The sequence below is a fragment of the Oxyura jamaicensis genome, chromosome 1 (genome assembly GCF_011077185.1).
Source record: "Oxyura jamaicensis isolate SHBP4307 breed ruddy duck chromosome 1, BPBGC_Ojam_1.0, whole genome shotgun sequence".
NCBI classification, from domain to species: Eukaryota; Metazoa; Chordata; class Aves; order Anseriformes; family Anatidae; genus Oxyura; species Oxyura jamaicensis.
The window spans coordinates 137718440-137735387 of NC_048893.1; the positions used below are offsets into that span (position 1 = coordinate 137718440).

At 43.7% G+C, this 16948-nt stretch overlaps 1 protein-coding gene across 5 annotated transcripts in view; it reads left to right on the plus strand.

Annotated features, from left to right (window-relative positions):
* NPAS2 (neuronal PAS domain protein 2) overlaps nucleotides 1-16948 on the plus strand; it is a 99287-nt gene that overhangs the window by 41169 nt on the left and 41170 nt on the right. For 4 of the 5 annotated variants that reach the window (XM_035316078.1, XM_035316080.1, XM_035316081.1 and 1 more), the window contains exons 2-4: nucleotides 6653-6706; nucleotides 11477-11625; nucleotides 14807-14898. In XM_035316078.1, coding sequence (XP_035171969.1) covers nucleotides 6653-6706; nucleotides 11477-11625; nucleotides 14807-14898 — 295 coding nt within the window. The remainder of the gene's footprint in view (nucleotides 1-6652; nucleotides 6707-11476; nucleotides 11626-14806; nucleotides 14899-16948) is intronic. The other variant, XM_035316079.1, reaches the window with a different exon arrangement.

Here is a 16948-nt window from a genome sequence, read left to right on the forward strand (position 1 = left end):
TCTTCTCTTCTCTTCTCTTCTCTTCTCTTCTCTTCTCTTCTCTTCTCGTCTCGTCTCGTCTCGTCTCGTCTCGTCTCGTCTCTTTCAATTTATGCTCATTATTTCTTGCTCTCCCACCCTGTACAACCATGAAGAGCCTGGTTGTAGCTCCTCATTGACTCCTTGTAGGAACTGGGGGCCTGCTAGATGCCCCAAAGCCATCTCTTCTCCAGACTGAACCAGCCCAACTCCCCCATCCTCTCCTCACGGGGCAAGTGCTTCAGGGCCTGCCATCCTGTGTCCCCCGATAGCAGCCCTGCCTTTGAGCATGAAGCCAGCATAAATGACATCAGCTGCTCTCTCTCCATCTTCAGATCCTGTCAGTTATAGCAGGCAATCAAGTTGCTCAGGCATGATTTACTCTTGGTAAATCCACTAGTGGTTTTTTGGTTGTTTGAAGGATGGGCGTATTTGCTTTTTTCCAGTCATCAGGGACCTCCCCCAGTCTCCACAGCCTCTCAAAGATGAGAGAAATCAGCCCAGTAAGGACACCACCAGCTCCCCCAGCACAATTGGAGGCTGACCACCAGCCCCCCCCCCCAACTTGTATGGATCAAGTTTCCTCAAGCTCCCTCTAGTTCCCTGTGTCAACCCTCACCCATTGCTGATCCTTCTGCTCCTCCAACACAGAGGCCTGGCTGACCTTGCTGGTGAAGACAAGGACAAAGAAGGCATGGGTACCTCAGACATACCTGTTTGCTTTCACTAATCCACCCACCACTCCAGTTCTGTAGGTCTTTCCTTGTTCAACCTTTTACTACTGGTGTAGCAGAACAAGCTCTTCTTGTTGCCATTGGTGTTCCGTGCAAGCATCAAGGTGAGCTTTGGCTCTCCTGACACCATCCCTACACACCCAATAAAGTCAACATAGAAAGAAAATACCTCCACTCAATCCATAGTCACTTTGCCTGAGCACAATCTTTGACAAATATTTGGCTGTGCACCTCGGTTTTCTAAAAAATGTCCCATTTTCCCTACACTTACGGTAGTAACACACTGCCTGACTTTGCACGGTTTTGTAAGAGGGAAATATGCATATGCCAAACTAATAATAATCTAACCCTTAACTGCCCCGTGCCTTGGTTTCCTTGTTAAAGCACACCCATCAAATCCAATGCACCGTCCATGTTTTGCAAAGCCCCCGCTTCTATAAACGTGTTGTCCTTCTATGAGGGTGCTGTCCTCCTCCCCAGACAAACAGGCTCTCCCTCCTGAGGACTGCGTGCCCCACGACGAGCCCAGGTCCCACTCTGCAGGAGAGCGGGCTGCGAGCAGGCCATTACAATCACGTCCTCCGCTCATTGCACGCAGCAATGTTACCAAACTGACCTACTTTTCCCATCCGCCCACGGAAGGCTAATCCTGTTTAGCATTGCTGGAAGGGGACAGGCACGCGGAGAAATGCTCGGAGTTATACAGATGGCAGTCTTTGCTGATTAATGTTAGTTTAATTTGTTTGCCTTTCTGTCTGCAGCCGTGTGAGGGGAGAGCAGAGCGGGGTTGAACCCGGGGATTCACTTAGCCTGCTCACTGAAGTCTGAGTGGCTTTTGCCATTCGGTAACGATCATAACAAGGAAGATAATGAGCATGCATGTACAGATCTCTGTCAGAGACGTCAGGCTCTGCACAAACTTTACGCCTTGCTCACAAGCTAGAGATAAAGGGCGCTTTGCGCTCACCCCAGCTGCCCTCCTTGCATCGCTTCCTGCTGGCATTGGCAGTGTTACTCCTGGCTCAAACAGATGTGAGTCATGCCATGGCCACAGGGATTCACGTGCTGCACACCCCAAAATCTAAACGCCACCAGGGTAGTGGGGGGAACCTCACAGAAATAGGTGCAACACTCCTGACATTCAGAAAAGGATACCTTTTCCTTCTAAATGGGAAAAATGTAATGGATAAAACCAGAGTACATTATAAGCTTTTACTTCTCATTATAATCTCATAACACTCAGCTGCATTACCTGTGAGCAGTCTCCTGCCAGCTCCAGCTCAGAAGAGCACAGCATTAATTTCTGTCAAATTACATCATTTTCATTGTCTACATTTGGACTATTTTTTTAATGTCTGTTTTGCTGTAAGCCAGGCACCAGCTAAAGCTTTGGTGAAAATATGTATGAAAAATGGAGAAGCCCATGAGATTCATGAAGTCCTATCTTTTCTCAAAAAGTTTTCCTCTTCTTTTTTTCTTTCTGTCCTGTACATTTTTGGGAAACTTTTAAACAACCTCTTCTCTAGTGTAAACAAAATGTAGTAAACCACTGAAGGCACGACGACTGAGCTGCACACTGTCAAACAAAAACAATCATAACTCTAAAGGTAGACACCATGCCACTGGGTTTCTCCTTCGCTCGTAAAAACAGCGATTCCCGTAACAATTGCAGCATAACATGACCTCTTGTAACTGCAGACTGCCTTTCTCCCACTCAAAAGGCACAGTCCCTTCTGAAATAATAATGTATATCATAAGGAGAGAGGGTTTTTATTATTATTTTCCTAAGTTTTCTTCAGGTTACTCTGGTCACATTTTCATAAATCAGTTTGGATTGGTATGGGCGGGATTGTGCTGTATTATCTATGGGCCCATTGCATGTTCTTGTAACAGCTCAGAGGTTTACATCTGAAAAATAAATTTGGAGGGGTGCATATAAGTTTGATGCACCTGTGAATGTCTCAATTTATTCTGATTTGATACAAATCTTTCCTGTGTGTGTACCCACCATAACCCTCAGGATGTCTGAGTGCTTCAACCATGTTAAAGAAACGTAGAACAACACATTTTCAATGTTCATATGGTCACTTCTTGCCTGTCTCTTTCCTTCCCATGTGCTAGTCTTTCTCTTTGCCCCCCCATCAAGGCTTGGAAGGGAAAGACTCTACTTTTTAGTCTACTTAATGTTGTGTAGCACCCATGGGACAATGCTGCCATGTGTCCACAGTCAGACCTTGGCGTCATCGTCCTGGGCAGGGGACCCGGCAGTGGTGCCAGCACAGCAGTGACGCTGTGTGTGCCTGTGATTGCTCACCTGTGATTGCTCACCAGGCTTCCCCAGGCACATCCCAGGGCCTCTAAAGGACATTTACATCTCTGTCTTCGTCATCATCAACAGAGAGATTGCCTTCAGCTGAGTTAAACAAAGGTGATTGAAAATTCTTGTTAAATGTCAGGCTGCCTTGTAGGAGCTGAGATTAGCTGGCCACGTGGCAACTTATTGGGAAATCAACAGCTGCTTATTTGCACTTGAGTGTCAGTCATTTTATGGTGTATTCTCGTGAGCATTAGGACAGTAAGGAGGGAAACCAACATCCCTGACACAGGAGAATGATAGCTTAACTCACTAAAAGGCATGTTTCCAGTGCAGCATGAGGTGATTGGGGCCAGAAGAATTTTACAGTGCAAGCTCTGTGTCCACTGGGAATAGGCTGTATCAAAACAAACACATGCAGCCTTTCTTCCGGGGGAGTCTCCGGAGTGAGCTGGCACCATGCTTGAACTAATCCTTCCCCAAGCAACTCTTTATTGTATGATTAGGGGGGAGATGTTTGTGCTGTAATTCCCCATCTGATAACTAAGCCAGGGGTGCATGGTTTAAGAGTTTTAGCCATTCTTTTGTTTCCAGAATGCCACATTTCCCCGCTAGCTGAAGAAGCACTCATCTTGAAAAATAGATAAAAACTATCCCCAAAAGGAAGGCATATGAAATAAAGTATTTCTATACAAGTTTCTATACAAGTTTCTATACAGAAGGGGCCCAGCCATCAGCCCATCCAGATGTCCCAGCTGTGATGATGGCCTTTATTGCTCGCCTTGCTTCTTATGCTGTACATTCCTACTTCTAAAAATTAAGCTCTTCTGAAGGCAGGAACTTGTCTGGGGAGGACTTCAAGCAACAGCTGAAAAACTTGCCATTGGTTTGGTTTGCCCTGCTTGTGGGTGTGTGTCTTTCTGTGTGTCTGCTTGTCTGAGTGCTGTCATGGTAGGAGTATGTGAGCTTTCTCCTTCTTCCAGGTGTTTCCCAACTTCAGGAGTGATAGTTTCTTCACTCTTGGTCGATAATTATGATGATACTGATGAAGCCCCAAACATAAATGTCCCTGTTAGACACTCCGTCGGCAGGAGTTAGGTAATACGGTGCCGTTACCCGTAGGTTTTCCAATTCTCTGTTCGCATGAAAGGGCTGTTTTATGAAATCCTGGTGCTACTTGTTTTTTATGTCATGCCTTTGCTGGGGAAGCATGGCAGCGAGCCCTGGAATTCACTGCCTCCTCCGTCACTGCAGGGAGCCAGCACTGCCTCTTCAGCCAGGCACTGACAGGGATGAAAGAGGAGATTCCCAGCTTGCCACTTGGGACCCTCCTGGCTCCAGGACCGGGAGGATAATGTGAAACAAGCAGGCTGCCCTTAGCGCATTCCTGCGCGCTGTGGCATGGGTTCCTCCTCCTGGTGTTAGCCAGCATCTTATCAGGCTCAGGAGAGGTGTGACAGCACTGGTTAGCAGCAGTTGTACATTCCGCCGGATCCATTTTATTGAGAGCAGTTTTAATTTCATATGGTACATATGTACTGGCAAACAGTGCTAGCGATGCTTACAAGGCTCTGGAGATTTTGCCGTGTGAGCAAACAGAAGCGAAATGACAATTAGACATTGTCTAACACTAGCAACAGCACAGCGGGTCCAGAATTTCATGTCAGTCAGTGAGAAACCTTGTTTACTGGAAGCCGGCCACGCATTGCTGTACAGATCTAGCCAAATCCCTGGCAGAACAGACCAGTTAGACCTGTTGCTCCCTGGTAAGGGTAGAGGCTTCCCTGCAGTGCAATTCCTTGACAGTTTGTGGAGTGCAGCTGCAGGAAGCCTCTTTCCATAGGTCTGTCATGCCTGGTGGAAACAGATGGGGCTGAGCAGCATCGCTCCCATCTGCCCCCAACCCTACTCAGAGCCACCCAGAGCTCTGCTCCCCGTATTCCTGCTTTCTGCTGGGAATCTGTTGCAAATAGAAGAGCCTCAAAGGAAAATCTTCAGTGATTCACAGAAAGCGGTGTCCTCTGCTGATGCTGCCCCACCTCATGTCATATCCTACATTCAACAGGAGTGCATGCTATGGGGCGTTTTCAGCTAAGGTCTAGCAAGGAAAGATAACAAAATCCTAAATGCCAACCCTTGCCATACTACTTGCTTTCATTACTCTCAAATAACATAGCAGAACATTTCATTTTCAATAAGTGAGAAAATAGCAATAAAAACCACTGAATTTGGTCATTACACTTTTTCCTGGATTATTTGAAAACTCACTTGTTGGGCTAGCAGCCCAGTTCTTGGGCTGGGGGAATAATCACCTATAGTATTTGTAAAATGATGGTGGATTTTTATTACAAATTTAACTGGGTCTATACACATTCCTAGTCTAAAATATAGATTGTAATACAGCTGACTTACCTGTTTTCAAGTCAAAGAAGTATCTGAAAAAATAAACAAAAAATAGATGGTATTATTTTTTATTTTGTTCTGTATAACAGAATTCAGCAATTTAAATTTGCCAGTCCTTCAGCCTTCATATTTTCTATTTATGTTCCTCCGTCAACACTTTGAATCCTGTGAAGCACCAGCTTTACACTCCAATCACTGACCTGTAGCTTTCATTTTTCATTCCTCTTATATTTGATAAAAAATTACAGGGTAGTTGCATGTTCTTAGCTAACTGTTGAGTAATGAGCAGGTGGAATATGACTGTAAAAGAGCCACTGACAGAAGGAGGGAATTTATCCACTGTTCTTAGCACTGATAACTTTTCACTCCTGTTTTTTTTAATAAAATGTTCTTTAAACAGGCAAATTCCTGTGTGACTCATATGTGGAAAATACCATGGACTTAAATAATGCACAGCAATTAACTTCCCTCCTCCCCCCTTCAATTTTCTTCATGTCCTACATTTTGAGGAAACATTAAATGAAAATCTGGTTGTTGAAAACGAGCATTATTATGGCACGCTGCTACACCATCACTTTGGAGATGACACTTTGACCATACCCAGGGCTCAGAGCAGCCTTGTGCTGCCCATTTGGAAAATATCTGTGTAGGATGTGGCAGGATTGCAGCTCGTGTGCTGTGGCAGAGGTGTGAGAAGTGATGAGGAGCTGGAGGAAGCGTGCAGCCTCCTCTTCCTCTTCAGGGCATCAGGTCTGCTCAGCCTCCCCAGGCTTTGTACCAGTCCGGCCCATTTGTTTCTGAGGAGCATGAGGGTGCTGAAAATGCCACCTCAACTTGCTCACACCCTGGGGTTCATCCGGCCTGCAAACTGGCAGAGAGTAACCTTGACATTGAAAATCCCCCAAGAAATGTCTGTTTTTGTACTGTGCTGTAGCACAGTGTTGTGCCTGGGAGCCTTCATCCCTGGCTGCAGCCCCTACAGCTAGCGTGATGCTGAGGAATAATGTTATCTGCGATGGATGTTCCTTAAAATCAAGGACTGTGGCACAGAGCACTGCTGACACATTTATCTGACCTGGATATCATCACTCTGTTATTAAAATGAAATAGCATGACTGAGATTAACCTGCAAGTAGAGCTAACAACATGACGATTCATAATGATTCTTGCATTCCTTCAACAGAAAAAACTGCTTAGACAATCTAATGGATGAAGATGAGAAAGACAGGGCAAAGAGGTGAGCACTTCTTCTTTTATAACTCTGTTTAACTCGCGGCGAGCTTAATAGTGTTTGTTGCTGCAGAAGCTGTTTTATCCGTAATCAATTAATCAAAAAGAGAGGAAGAGAAAGCCAAGCACAACTTGAAAAACTGCCATATCACAGATTCCTATTCCTGGCTACCCTGTAAGAGGAAAATAACTTTGCAATGTTTCCTGCAGAAATTGTCAAAAAAGTAAAGGCATTGATAGTTTTTTTTTTCAGAGTACTGCAGACCACGAGGATTGAAGAACCAACAACATGCTCCTGCTGCTATAACACATCATCCTAGCTCCCAGAGGGTATAAAATGTGTGTTGGTTTTGGTTGTTTTTTATAAGAAAAAGACATGTAACTTTAAAAATGTGTTTTTTTTTATATATAAATATATATCATGATGGTCATTTATTCAGCAATGCTTATCTAACAGTGATGAAAACACCCGGAAGTTACCTTCCTAACAGATAAAGACCTTTCAAAGTGCTGTGTCAGCCCTAAAGTGGCAGAAACATTTATTCACATCTCTTCTTCACTCCAGGATAAAGTCCCAGCTGATCCGTGGGCAGGAAATCGTTGTGAGCACTTTGTGGGCAGGGGAAGGGTGTGCTTCAAGGCAGGAGAACCATGGCAATCAAGCGCTAATAGCTGTCCAATCTGGCTGGCATCTGCAGTGTCACTAAAGCTGTTTGGAAGCATTTGTGGTTGTTGATTCTTTTTTAATTTTTTTTTTTTTTTTTTTTTTTCTGGAAGCATTATCAATACTGCAGCCTACCGTCTAATTGCTTGAGAGGGAGCCGTCGGCTGCATGCATTTTTTCCCTTGGTTCCCCCTAATGAGAGTGTTTCCAGTCCAGGCACAACTAGTTGATCCAGTTTCATCTCCTTTGATTCCTTCTCTGCTTCTTCCCTCCCTGCAGCTTTTTCTCACCAATATAGGTCAGCACATGCCGCTACCAAGCTCAGCCACTCTCCTTTGCTCCTGCCTTTAATTTGTGCATGCTCCTGGGCCGATAGCGGCCGATAGAGAGTGCATGGGGCCCCAGGGAGTGTAGGATGCTGGTGCGGGCACCTGGGGTCAAGGAGGTGGTGAGCAGGAGGCAGCCAACCCTTGCAATCAAGCATCACCGCTTGGCACGCTTAAGGCTTGCCCATTTTCAAGATATTAGCATTGTTGGGAAAAATGTGCTAAATGAATACAGAGAGGACAAAAATAGGATAAGGCATATCCTCACGATCGGCGATTGTCATCACCATCTGGTGTGATTTTCGTGCTGCTTGTTTGAGGAGGGAATTTTTGTCGTGCCCTGGGGCAGGTCTCCTCCAAGGTAGAATAAAAAAATATATAACTTTTAAAATGTAAAGGGGAAATCACTTCTTTAGATCGTAATTTAAGTACATTTTGATATTTAGAAATAAATCTGAATTGGAAATTACGTTTAAAATCATGAGAGGCTTCACAACAGTCTAAAGTTACTATAGTATACTAGAACCATTAAGATTCATTTAAAAGCTGCAATGTTTTATTCCAAAGCTTTAAAGATAGTCAAAAATGGGAGAAGCCATTGGCTGAACATTCTGCTGTTGTGCTCTGAAAAATGGGGCTCTCATCTCGTCTGCGATGTAGGGGAAACAGTGTCTTTGTTTTATTCTATTCAGCATGAGGAATGGGTCCTTCTAAGTGGAGAAAGGCAAGAAGAGGAAAAAAATAAATAAAATTAAATTTTAAAAAAAAAATGAAGGAAAATTGCTCTTTCATTTCATGAGTAAAAAGTAGGTGAGACTGGAACTTTCTGGATGTAACTCACTGAGGGTGGACCCAGGCCAGGAGCTGGGTGTCTCAAGTGAGAAGTGTGAGTAGCTGCCCCCATAGACTATCAGCTTCGATTTTATTAGGCACATACTGTCTGTATTGTCCAGACATCCCGCACATGCTGCGAAGAGTGGTCATCCTCTCCGAGGACAGGCATCTGCACTCTCACCTTTGGGCCAAGTGTTTCTTATTCAGGTGAGCTGCACAGCTCTTCCTTCAGGATACTGGTTATTTTGAGCCCCGTTTCTGCTGCCTGACTCCCTAAAGCACTACCTAACCTCGTTCCAATGACTAAAATGTGGATACAATAGTACCAAACTTGGCAGCACTGAAGACCTCTTCAAGATGTGTAGAACATTCCATTCCATTCCATTCTATTCTATTCTATTCTATTCTATTCTATTCTATTCTATTCTATTCTATTCTATTCTATTCTATTCTATTCTATTCTATTCTATTCTATTCTGCTCTACTCTGCTCTACTCTGCTCTACTCTGCTCTACTCTGCTCTACTCTATTCTATTTCTAATTATATAACCCACTGGACAGTAAAGAGGAATGTGAAATTCAGTGTAAAGTCACATTTCATTGTAAATCAGCGTAGTACAACAGCTACTAGCCAACAAGTATCAGCCTCTCTTCAAGACAATAAGCAGCAAGTATACAAGAATAAAAATGGCTATTTAAAATTGGTGTTTTTGATCTTTCTGAATTCAAGCTGTCCTGCATTGCCTTTAGCTGTATTCGCTAAAAATCCAGATTTTATTCATACCGTGTCTCCTTCTTCCCCTTGGATATGCCATATATTTTTTCAGAGTAGGAAGGAGGGAGGAGAACTGGGACAAACAAGTATGGAACTAAGACACAGACTGTTTTGGCTTACTGTAAATGATATGCCCTAGCAGTGAAGTAAACAAGGCGAGGGAATAATCTTCCAAGGGAAGTGATGAAAACTGCATTATTTAAGACATTTACAACTGGACTGAACAAAAGCATTTACAACTGTTTGGGGATAGTTTAGATGACCTAATTGTGTTTTTTTTTTTTTTTTTTTTTAGTTTTAACTGTGATCATCGATTCGGATCTTGGTAGAGTTATTTCCACTAGAGGAGGTTTTTTATTTCCTTTGTGAATAAAAAGTCAAGTGTTAAAAATAGATACTTTATATTTCTGTCAAGGCATCTTTATATTTTGGCAAAGCAACGCTTTCCCTATAGGTAGTTGGGGCTTTATTTTATTTTCAGGAGGATCAAGACCCTTTGAGCTTAAAATGAACTGAGGATTGAATTATGAGCTAGCAAAATGTTGATGTTCTTTAAGTCCCCTTGAACTGTACGGAAATAGGATAAGGATGGAGCTTTTCACATCTTGTTCTGACAGCCTTTTGCGCTGTAATAAGAGCAGGCTGGAATCAGTCAGGCAGCATCCACCCAATCTCTTGTGTTCCATGCTGTAAAATAATCAAGCATTGGCTTCCATCCAGTGCATCTCCGAGTGTGTTCAGGGTTGAGAGCAAGACAAACAAAAATTACCCCTCTGTCAGTAGTAACATCCAGAAGTCTCTGCAGTGATTTCTCTGCTGAAAATGTTTATTGCCATACTGGTCCTTGGGGGGACGTAAATGCCGGGCTAAATTCTGCTCTGATTTTCACCAGCGTGTGTGCAGAGCTCCTTACAAGGTACAGCAGATTTAACTGGGACCGAGACACTCAGAAGGAGAACCTTCTTGGCTTTTCTTTCCTGCCTGCATGTAACTAGGTTTTTAGATTTTTATGTAACTAGCAAAGCAAATATTGTCTGCTTGAGGACCTTTCAGAAGAACAAACAAACCTTCTGGGTCATATTTATTTCTATTTTCATATGGTTACAGAAGTCCAGAAACCTTCCCTTGTATACAGCTTGATATCTATTTAAAAATAAAAAAGAAAAAGAAAAAAATTTAAAAAAAGTGCACAAGCTGAGAAGATGATCAACAGCTTAATGATAGTATTATGATGGTGCCAAAACACCCCAGATGAAGTCAGATCCTTTCTTTCTATGAGCTCTTAAAATACAGCAGCAGAAGTAGGCTTTCTCTGAGGAGTCAGCAACCAAAACAGTCAGGACTGGCAGAGAAAGCTGCAGAGTCCCCATTTTACACCTAAGGTGCTGGGCCATCATGACCATAAGCAATTTGCCCAGGGCCACACAGACATTATGGGCAAGAAGGGGACCCCTGCTATCACTTCTGAGCCCCCAGGTCTGGGTACACATCCTTGCCCTCAGGACCTTGGAAAGGAGACATAGCTAAGTGGCACCTGAACCAGGTGGCAGCTGCAGCAGCCTCCGCTGAGGTCCTTGATCTGAATGACTGGGAGGCAACAGCCCCATGGCTCTCCGTAACCCAACTTAGATGTAGCCAGAGGACCTGTGCAAAGCAGGCAGGTTGCTCTAGGTGGACCCCGTGCAGTGGCTGAGCTGCAGGACTGGGGTCTCTCTCTCCTCTTAAAACTGCACAGATGGGTATGCCCCACAGTTTAATCAGTCTCTGCTCTTCTCCTTTATGAATGGTTTGACCAACTGATAGTGTTGTAGAAGCCCTGTTTCCTCTTGGTTAGTGTGGACTTTCAAGATGTTGTGTGTGCCCAGGATACAGACAGAGCTCATTCACCTGCAGGCCTACTGCTGACCTGATAGATTTGTCCAAACAGCATCCAGAGGGAGCACAGAGGGGCGAGCATCTCCCTGCTGGGCTCTAAATGGAGTCTAGGGACAAGAGCAGGAGGTGGGAACCATTGCCTCCTACTTGTCTCTGGAGCTTTGCTAGAGGCCAGCACCGATCTTCACATGGTGAGGCACGCAGCAAGCTAATTTCCATGTGCATACATTGCAAAAAGGACATGCATGAGGATTTTTCTTCTCTCTCTGTTCATCTTTTTTTTTTTTTTTTCCCTGTCTACAGGGCTTCGCGTAACAAGTCTGAGAAGAAGAGGCGTGATCAGTTCAATGTTCTCATCAAAGAGCTCAGCTCCATGCTTCCAGGCAACACCCGCAAAATGGACAAAACTACTGTGCTGGAAAAAGTCATTGGCTTTCTGCAGAAACACAATGGTAAGAGTTACTGCAGCTCGTCACGCGCTTGCCAAACGGCATTACAATATTGTTTCCTTCAGTGATTATCAAAATGGCTCAAGGGGCCTAAAAGTGCCAATGTAAGGTATATTTTTTTCTATCTCATAGCTTCTAAAAAGATAATTTGCAGGCACAGTGCTGCCCAAATCCATCTCTTCAGCTGCTCGTTAGTTGAGAATGGCTCTCAACCTGCTAGGGGAGGGGACAAACGTCGGGAACTGAGGCAGCATATGTGAAGAAGAGAGATGCTTTGAGCAAGAGGGATCTGGGGCAGAGGGGAGATTCCCTTCTTTGAAAATGGCCACATTCTGAGCAGAAGAACAAAGCATTCACTAGAGAAAAGTGCCAGGAAGCAATCCGATCAGCCCCCTGCTCCACAGTGGGCTGTGTGGGACTCAACTTCCACAGAGAGCAGAAGATTCAGACCCGAAAAGCCCCAGTTTTTTTTGAAGTCAGTGTCAGCAAATTGCATCCACATGCTTTACCTGGCTTGCCCAAGCAGAAAGCTATGTCACATTTGCGCAGTGTGCAGTTGCAGTGGTCAAGTTTGGCCTTGGAAAACCAGGAGCTTATTCTAAAATGCGCAGAGCAGTGACAGTGAAGTGTCTTAGAAAGCGCCCTCACCGCAGAGGACGTTTCTGCCCCTGCTGCTCTAGTCCCTTTGGTCTAGTTTCTAGTCTGTTCAAGGAGCCCACACAGCAGGCTCCCTGATACATGGACATCCTCCAGCAGAAAAACAAACAAACAAACAAACAAAAAAACAGCTGAAGTGCTTCTTCCCTACAGATCAGGGCACTGGTTTAAAATGCTCTTGCTCTTCCTTGAGGAAGAGGATGAGGCTTCAGCAGGTGACCATGGGGAATGTCCCTGGTCCCTTCTGGCAGAGAAGGTTCTTGCCAGCATCAGCTGGCTTGCCTTTGCTCATCGGGCATCTCCCAGCCTGGAGATGCTCTGGGGGAAACGGAAAAGAACATAAAAACTCTTGTATCATGACTTCCAGCATAATGGAGTCACAAATGTCAAACTTACTGAGGAAATAATTATAGTGATTCTGTTGTTAGAGCAAAGTTTCTCTTTAAATGATTTTATTTTTGCCATAGACTAGGTGATTTTATACGGGAGGGCATGACTAGGACATCTCAAAGTTTGATAATTGTATATACCTATTAAAAAGTGACAGTAATAACATATCTTTTTTTTTTTTAGCTGCCCCGGGCAGAGTAAAGGAAAATGTGAATATGTTCAATTATAAGAGCCAAGCAAAGAACAATCACACAAGGCTTGAAACATTGTAGACAAGTGCAGCTGATAGCCCAAATAATTTACACCAAAAGGCACTTCATTTCTAGAAGAACAACTAGGTAAAAGAAATCTAACAGTCACAAATCCTTCCACGGCAACTGGGTCAAACTACGACTGGTTTTGTGCACTTGCTAAAAACAGTAAATGTTGTCTATTTTTAAATTAGATTAGTAGTCACACAGTATAATACAAAACATCACAGTTTAAAGTTGATTATCTGCAGAATAGCTTGGATCTGGTTTATTCAATCATATTTCCCTTTCACTTAGTAGGCTAAACCAAGATTTTAGTTATAACAGAGGAACGGGTCAATTTTTAGATTTTTTTGTTGTTGTTGTTTCGTAAACAGTCTCTTTCTTCATAATCCACAGAATCTCCCAAATCTCCAGTAATTCTTCCAGCAGTTGATGTTTTGTGTTTATCAGCTTTCCCAAGCTATGGCCCTGCTGAAAGCATCCTCTATTTTGAGACTACATAATAAAAATCCTACGGGGGCTGATCGCTCTTTTTCCTTCGTCTGGTTTTGAAATCTCCCTGTAAAACCATCCCAGCAGTGCTGAGCTGCTGTGCTACCCATGACAGCCCCCAGCAGTGCAGAAAGCGAGCTGAACAAGCTGCATCTCCACTCAGAAAGCTCAGACGAAGGCTTTCGTTTATTTCTAGGAGATGACATGCACAGGCACTGTTATAAATTTACTGTCTTTAATACTATTGAGCCACTTTCGTTTCTCTGGCCAGTTTGCCTGTGTGCTCAGAATAGGGAGCACTGGGTATTACATGCTCTGTAAGTGTTAATCAATAGGATTAATTAGCAGGCGGCGCTGAAAGGAGAAGACAGGCTGCTCTCAGCATCCCCTTACTACCAGTGCTGAATGAGGAAGCACTTTTGGAGAAGCAGAGTGAGCAGTGAACCAAACCCATGCCAGCCTCCCTAAATTATAAGATCTGCCCCCATAATGTCGTCTGACAAGTCTGGTAATGTCTTGCTCGGGTAAAGCTAACACAAGTCACTGTGTTTTGGAGGAAATGGCTTACCAGAGTGCACCCAGCTCTCCCTGCTATGGTGCCAGGTTTCACTGCAAACACATGATGTGTCACGCCGGCGTGCCCACACTCCTCCATGAAAAGCTCTCAGGCACCAGGTGTCCACTGGCTACTGCTGTCCAGGCTTGGCCAACAGCTGGGTCATCCTCATGGGCATCCTCCGTGAGCTCATGGAGGACATGGAGGATGCCCATGAGGGCACGAGTACAGGAGACCCCCACCAGACAGGATTTGGGATGAGGCACTGCTGCTCCATCCCTTTTCCATGCACCATGCAAGGCTGGCACCAACACCCAGGTGTTGCTTGTATTTTGGAGTGGAGGAATTCCTCTGCTGTTTGGGGTTATGAAGCTTTGGGGATTCTCTGAAAGAGGTTTTCTGCTGCTCCTCATTTGGTACAGTAGCTGTAGGCCAAACTCTAGCTCTCTGACATCCTAATCTGGAAAAATCAAATTGTAAATACCAAATCATCATATGCCGATCCCTGTCTTTATTTTAATTTTCTGCAAACTGTTTTTATCTTTTCATCAATCCCTAAGTAATGCTGAGAGAGGCCAATGGCTAGGTGAATACAAGCTCCCACAGAAGTCAGTTCAAGCTGAGTTGAGTAAAATGAGACAAAAATGTTTCAGATTTGGGCCCAGCTTATACAGTCATTATTCTCTCACTCTGTATGCAATACCCGTGCTTGAAAACTACAATTTTTGAATATAGAGGTGATTTCTATCTTTTCAGCAATTTACATATAGTTTTGCAAGATATAATTTCCTTTGAATTAAAAAAAAAAAAAAAATGAAACGTTTTATTTGTCTAGAAGTCTCGGCACAGACGGAGATTTCTGAAATTCAGCAGGACTGGAAGCCTTCATTCCTCAGCAACGAAGAATTCACCCAGCTGATGCTGGAGGTGAGCGTGCGTGTAGCTTCGTTAATTTCGTCTAGCCATTGGGGAACAAAATGTGGTTGGCAGTTCCAAGAGGGCAAGTTTCAGTTATCAGTATCTGACCATCAAGCAAAGCTAGGGGTTAGAGTTGGCACATAATGTTGCTCTTCACCCTCGTACCAGCAGCGCCGTTGCAGCGTGCTGGTGCAGCCTGCAGAGGTGCAGACGGGGCTCCAAGAAATGCAATCCAGAAGGGGGATTCAAAGCACACTTTACATTTTGTTTTTTACAACTAGAGGTGAGGGAAAGGGCAGGCGGCAGTTTTTCCCCTGTTCTCGTAATGCATTATTATTGCCTAATATTTATGCAAGAGTAGCACCTAAAAAGCAGCAGTGTCACGTCCCTTTAGTGCTAGGTGCTGTACAACCAGATAAAAACTGACAGCTCCTGCTGGCTTGATGCAGTTAATACTACCACTGTAATGAATTTCCAGGCCCTTATCAAACACTTTTTATCCTAATAGGGAGCAGGGTTATTTTGCAATGATAGGTTTTAAATTATCTTTAAATTACACCATAGGTGCTTTTAACACTAGCTGTGATTTGAAGGGAGGTGACTCAATGGCGTTTATGCACGTTTGAGATGAAATGCAAATGAGCTGCTAAAATGTATTTTTCTCTCCTGGTAACAGCCAGAACCTTCTTCAAAAATGATCATCTTCCATCCAAAACAGGCAGAGGTTGCCGAGCCCCGTCCCTCAGCCATTGCATTTGGCGGTGATGGGACCCCCAGGTTCAGGGCTGAGGGATGCTGTGCTCACGCTGCACCCACAGCCACTGACTCCCATTTCAGTGCACGGGAACCTGATATACATCACTCCTTCAGTTTGCATTAAAACATCTCCCCTAGAAAGCAAGACACTGGCAGATGTCTTGACTCTTGATTCAGTTTGTATCAGCCACGCAGTTTTGTAGTAAAACACTTGCTTTTGGTTTCCTAGCTTGTAAACCACCTTCTTACGACTGTGGTTTTCCATGCCCTTCATGATAACATTGGGTATTGGGTTGTCCTGTTGAGCCAGCTGTTCATTATTTGCTTCTTCTTTTTGCCTTTCCTCTAATCTTATTTTATTAGCATTTGGACAAGACTGCTTGAAGTTTTTCCCGTCCTGTTATTAAAAACGAGAAGGATTTTTTCAAGCGTTGATTCAAAAGAATCAAAGTGTATTTAACCACAGTAATAATAGAGCAGCCTTCCTGAAAACAGCGTTTTCTTCCTCCATGAAAAGGCTGTCATCAGATTGTATAGGAGTGGGTACTGGGGTACTAGGATCTGTTTGTCCATCTACAACCGTTGCAGTAGTGAAATCTCTGATGAGAGACCTGACGTCTTAGTGTTGGAAGGACTAGCTGCAAGTAAATACAAATAAAATTATGTACGCATACATTAACTTGATTTTACCACAAAATTCTGATGTGAGTCACTTTGTATAATTTGCATTGGATATGAAATAAAGACTTGACTTAAAAAAAAAAAAAAAAAAAAGGAAAAGAAAGAAAGAAAAACCTTCACCATAGTAACATGCACAATCCAGCTGCCTTGTGAAACCACTGCTCTCTTCTACGGGTTAACAGCTATCATGCTTTTTAGAAAACAGCTTGAATATACTATACTAAAGATGAAAAAAAACCATATCCTGTGCACTTAGATTAACAAAATAAAACTAACTATAGCAGCTGGAGGGTTTTCAGAGATGCTAAACACACACTCTTCTGCTAGGGTGTAAGTTATTGACCTGCTTTTCAAAGGATTGTAGCACCAGCAGATTCCCATTGACTTAAATAGTTGTGGGTGCTCAGCATTCTCTGGGAAAAGGAACATATGTTTGTGTCTTTATTCAAGGCTTTGTGCTTTCCTTTTTTTTTTACGAAACAATTAGCATTTCTAGTGTTCTCCGAATTCCTTCCCTTATTGAACTCAGCGGGGGGGCAGGGTGCTCTGCAGCTCACAGGATCAACTTGGAGCCCTGCTTGGAGGGATGCCTGGATTCACAGGCAGGTTTTGTAACTCCATG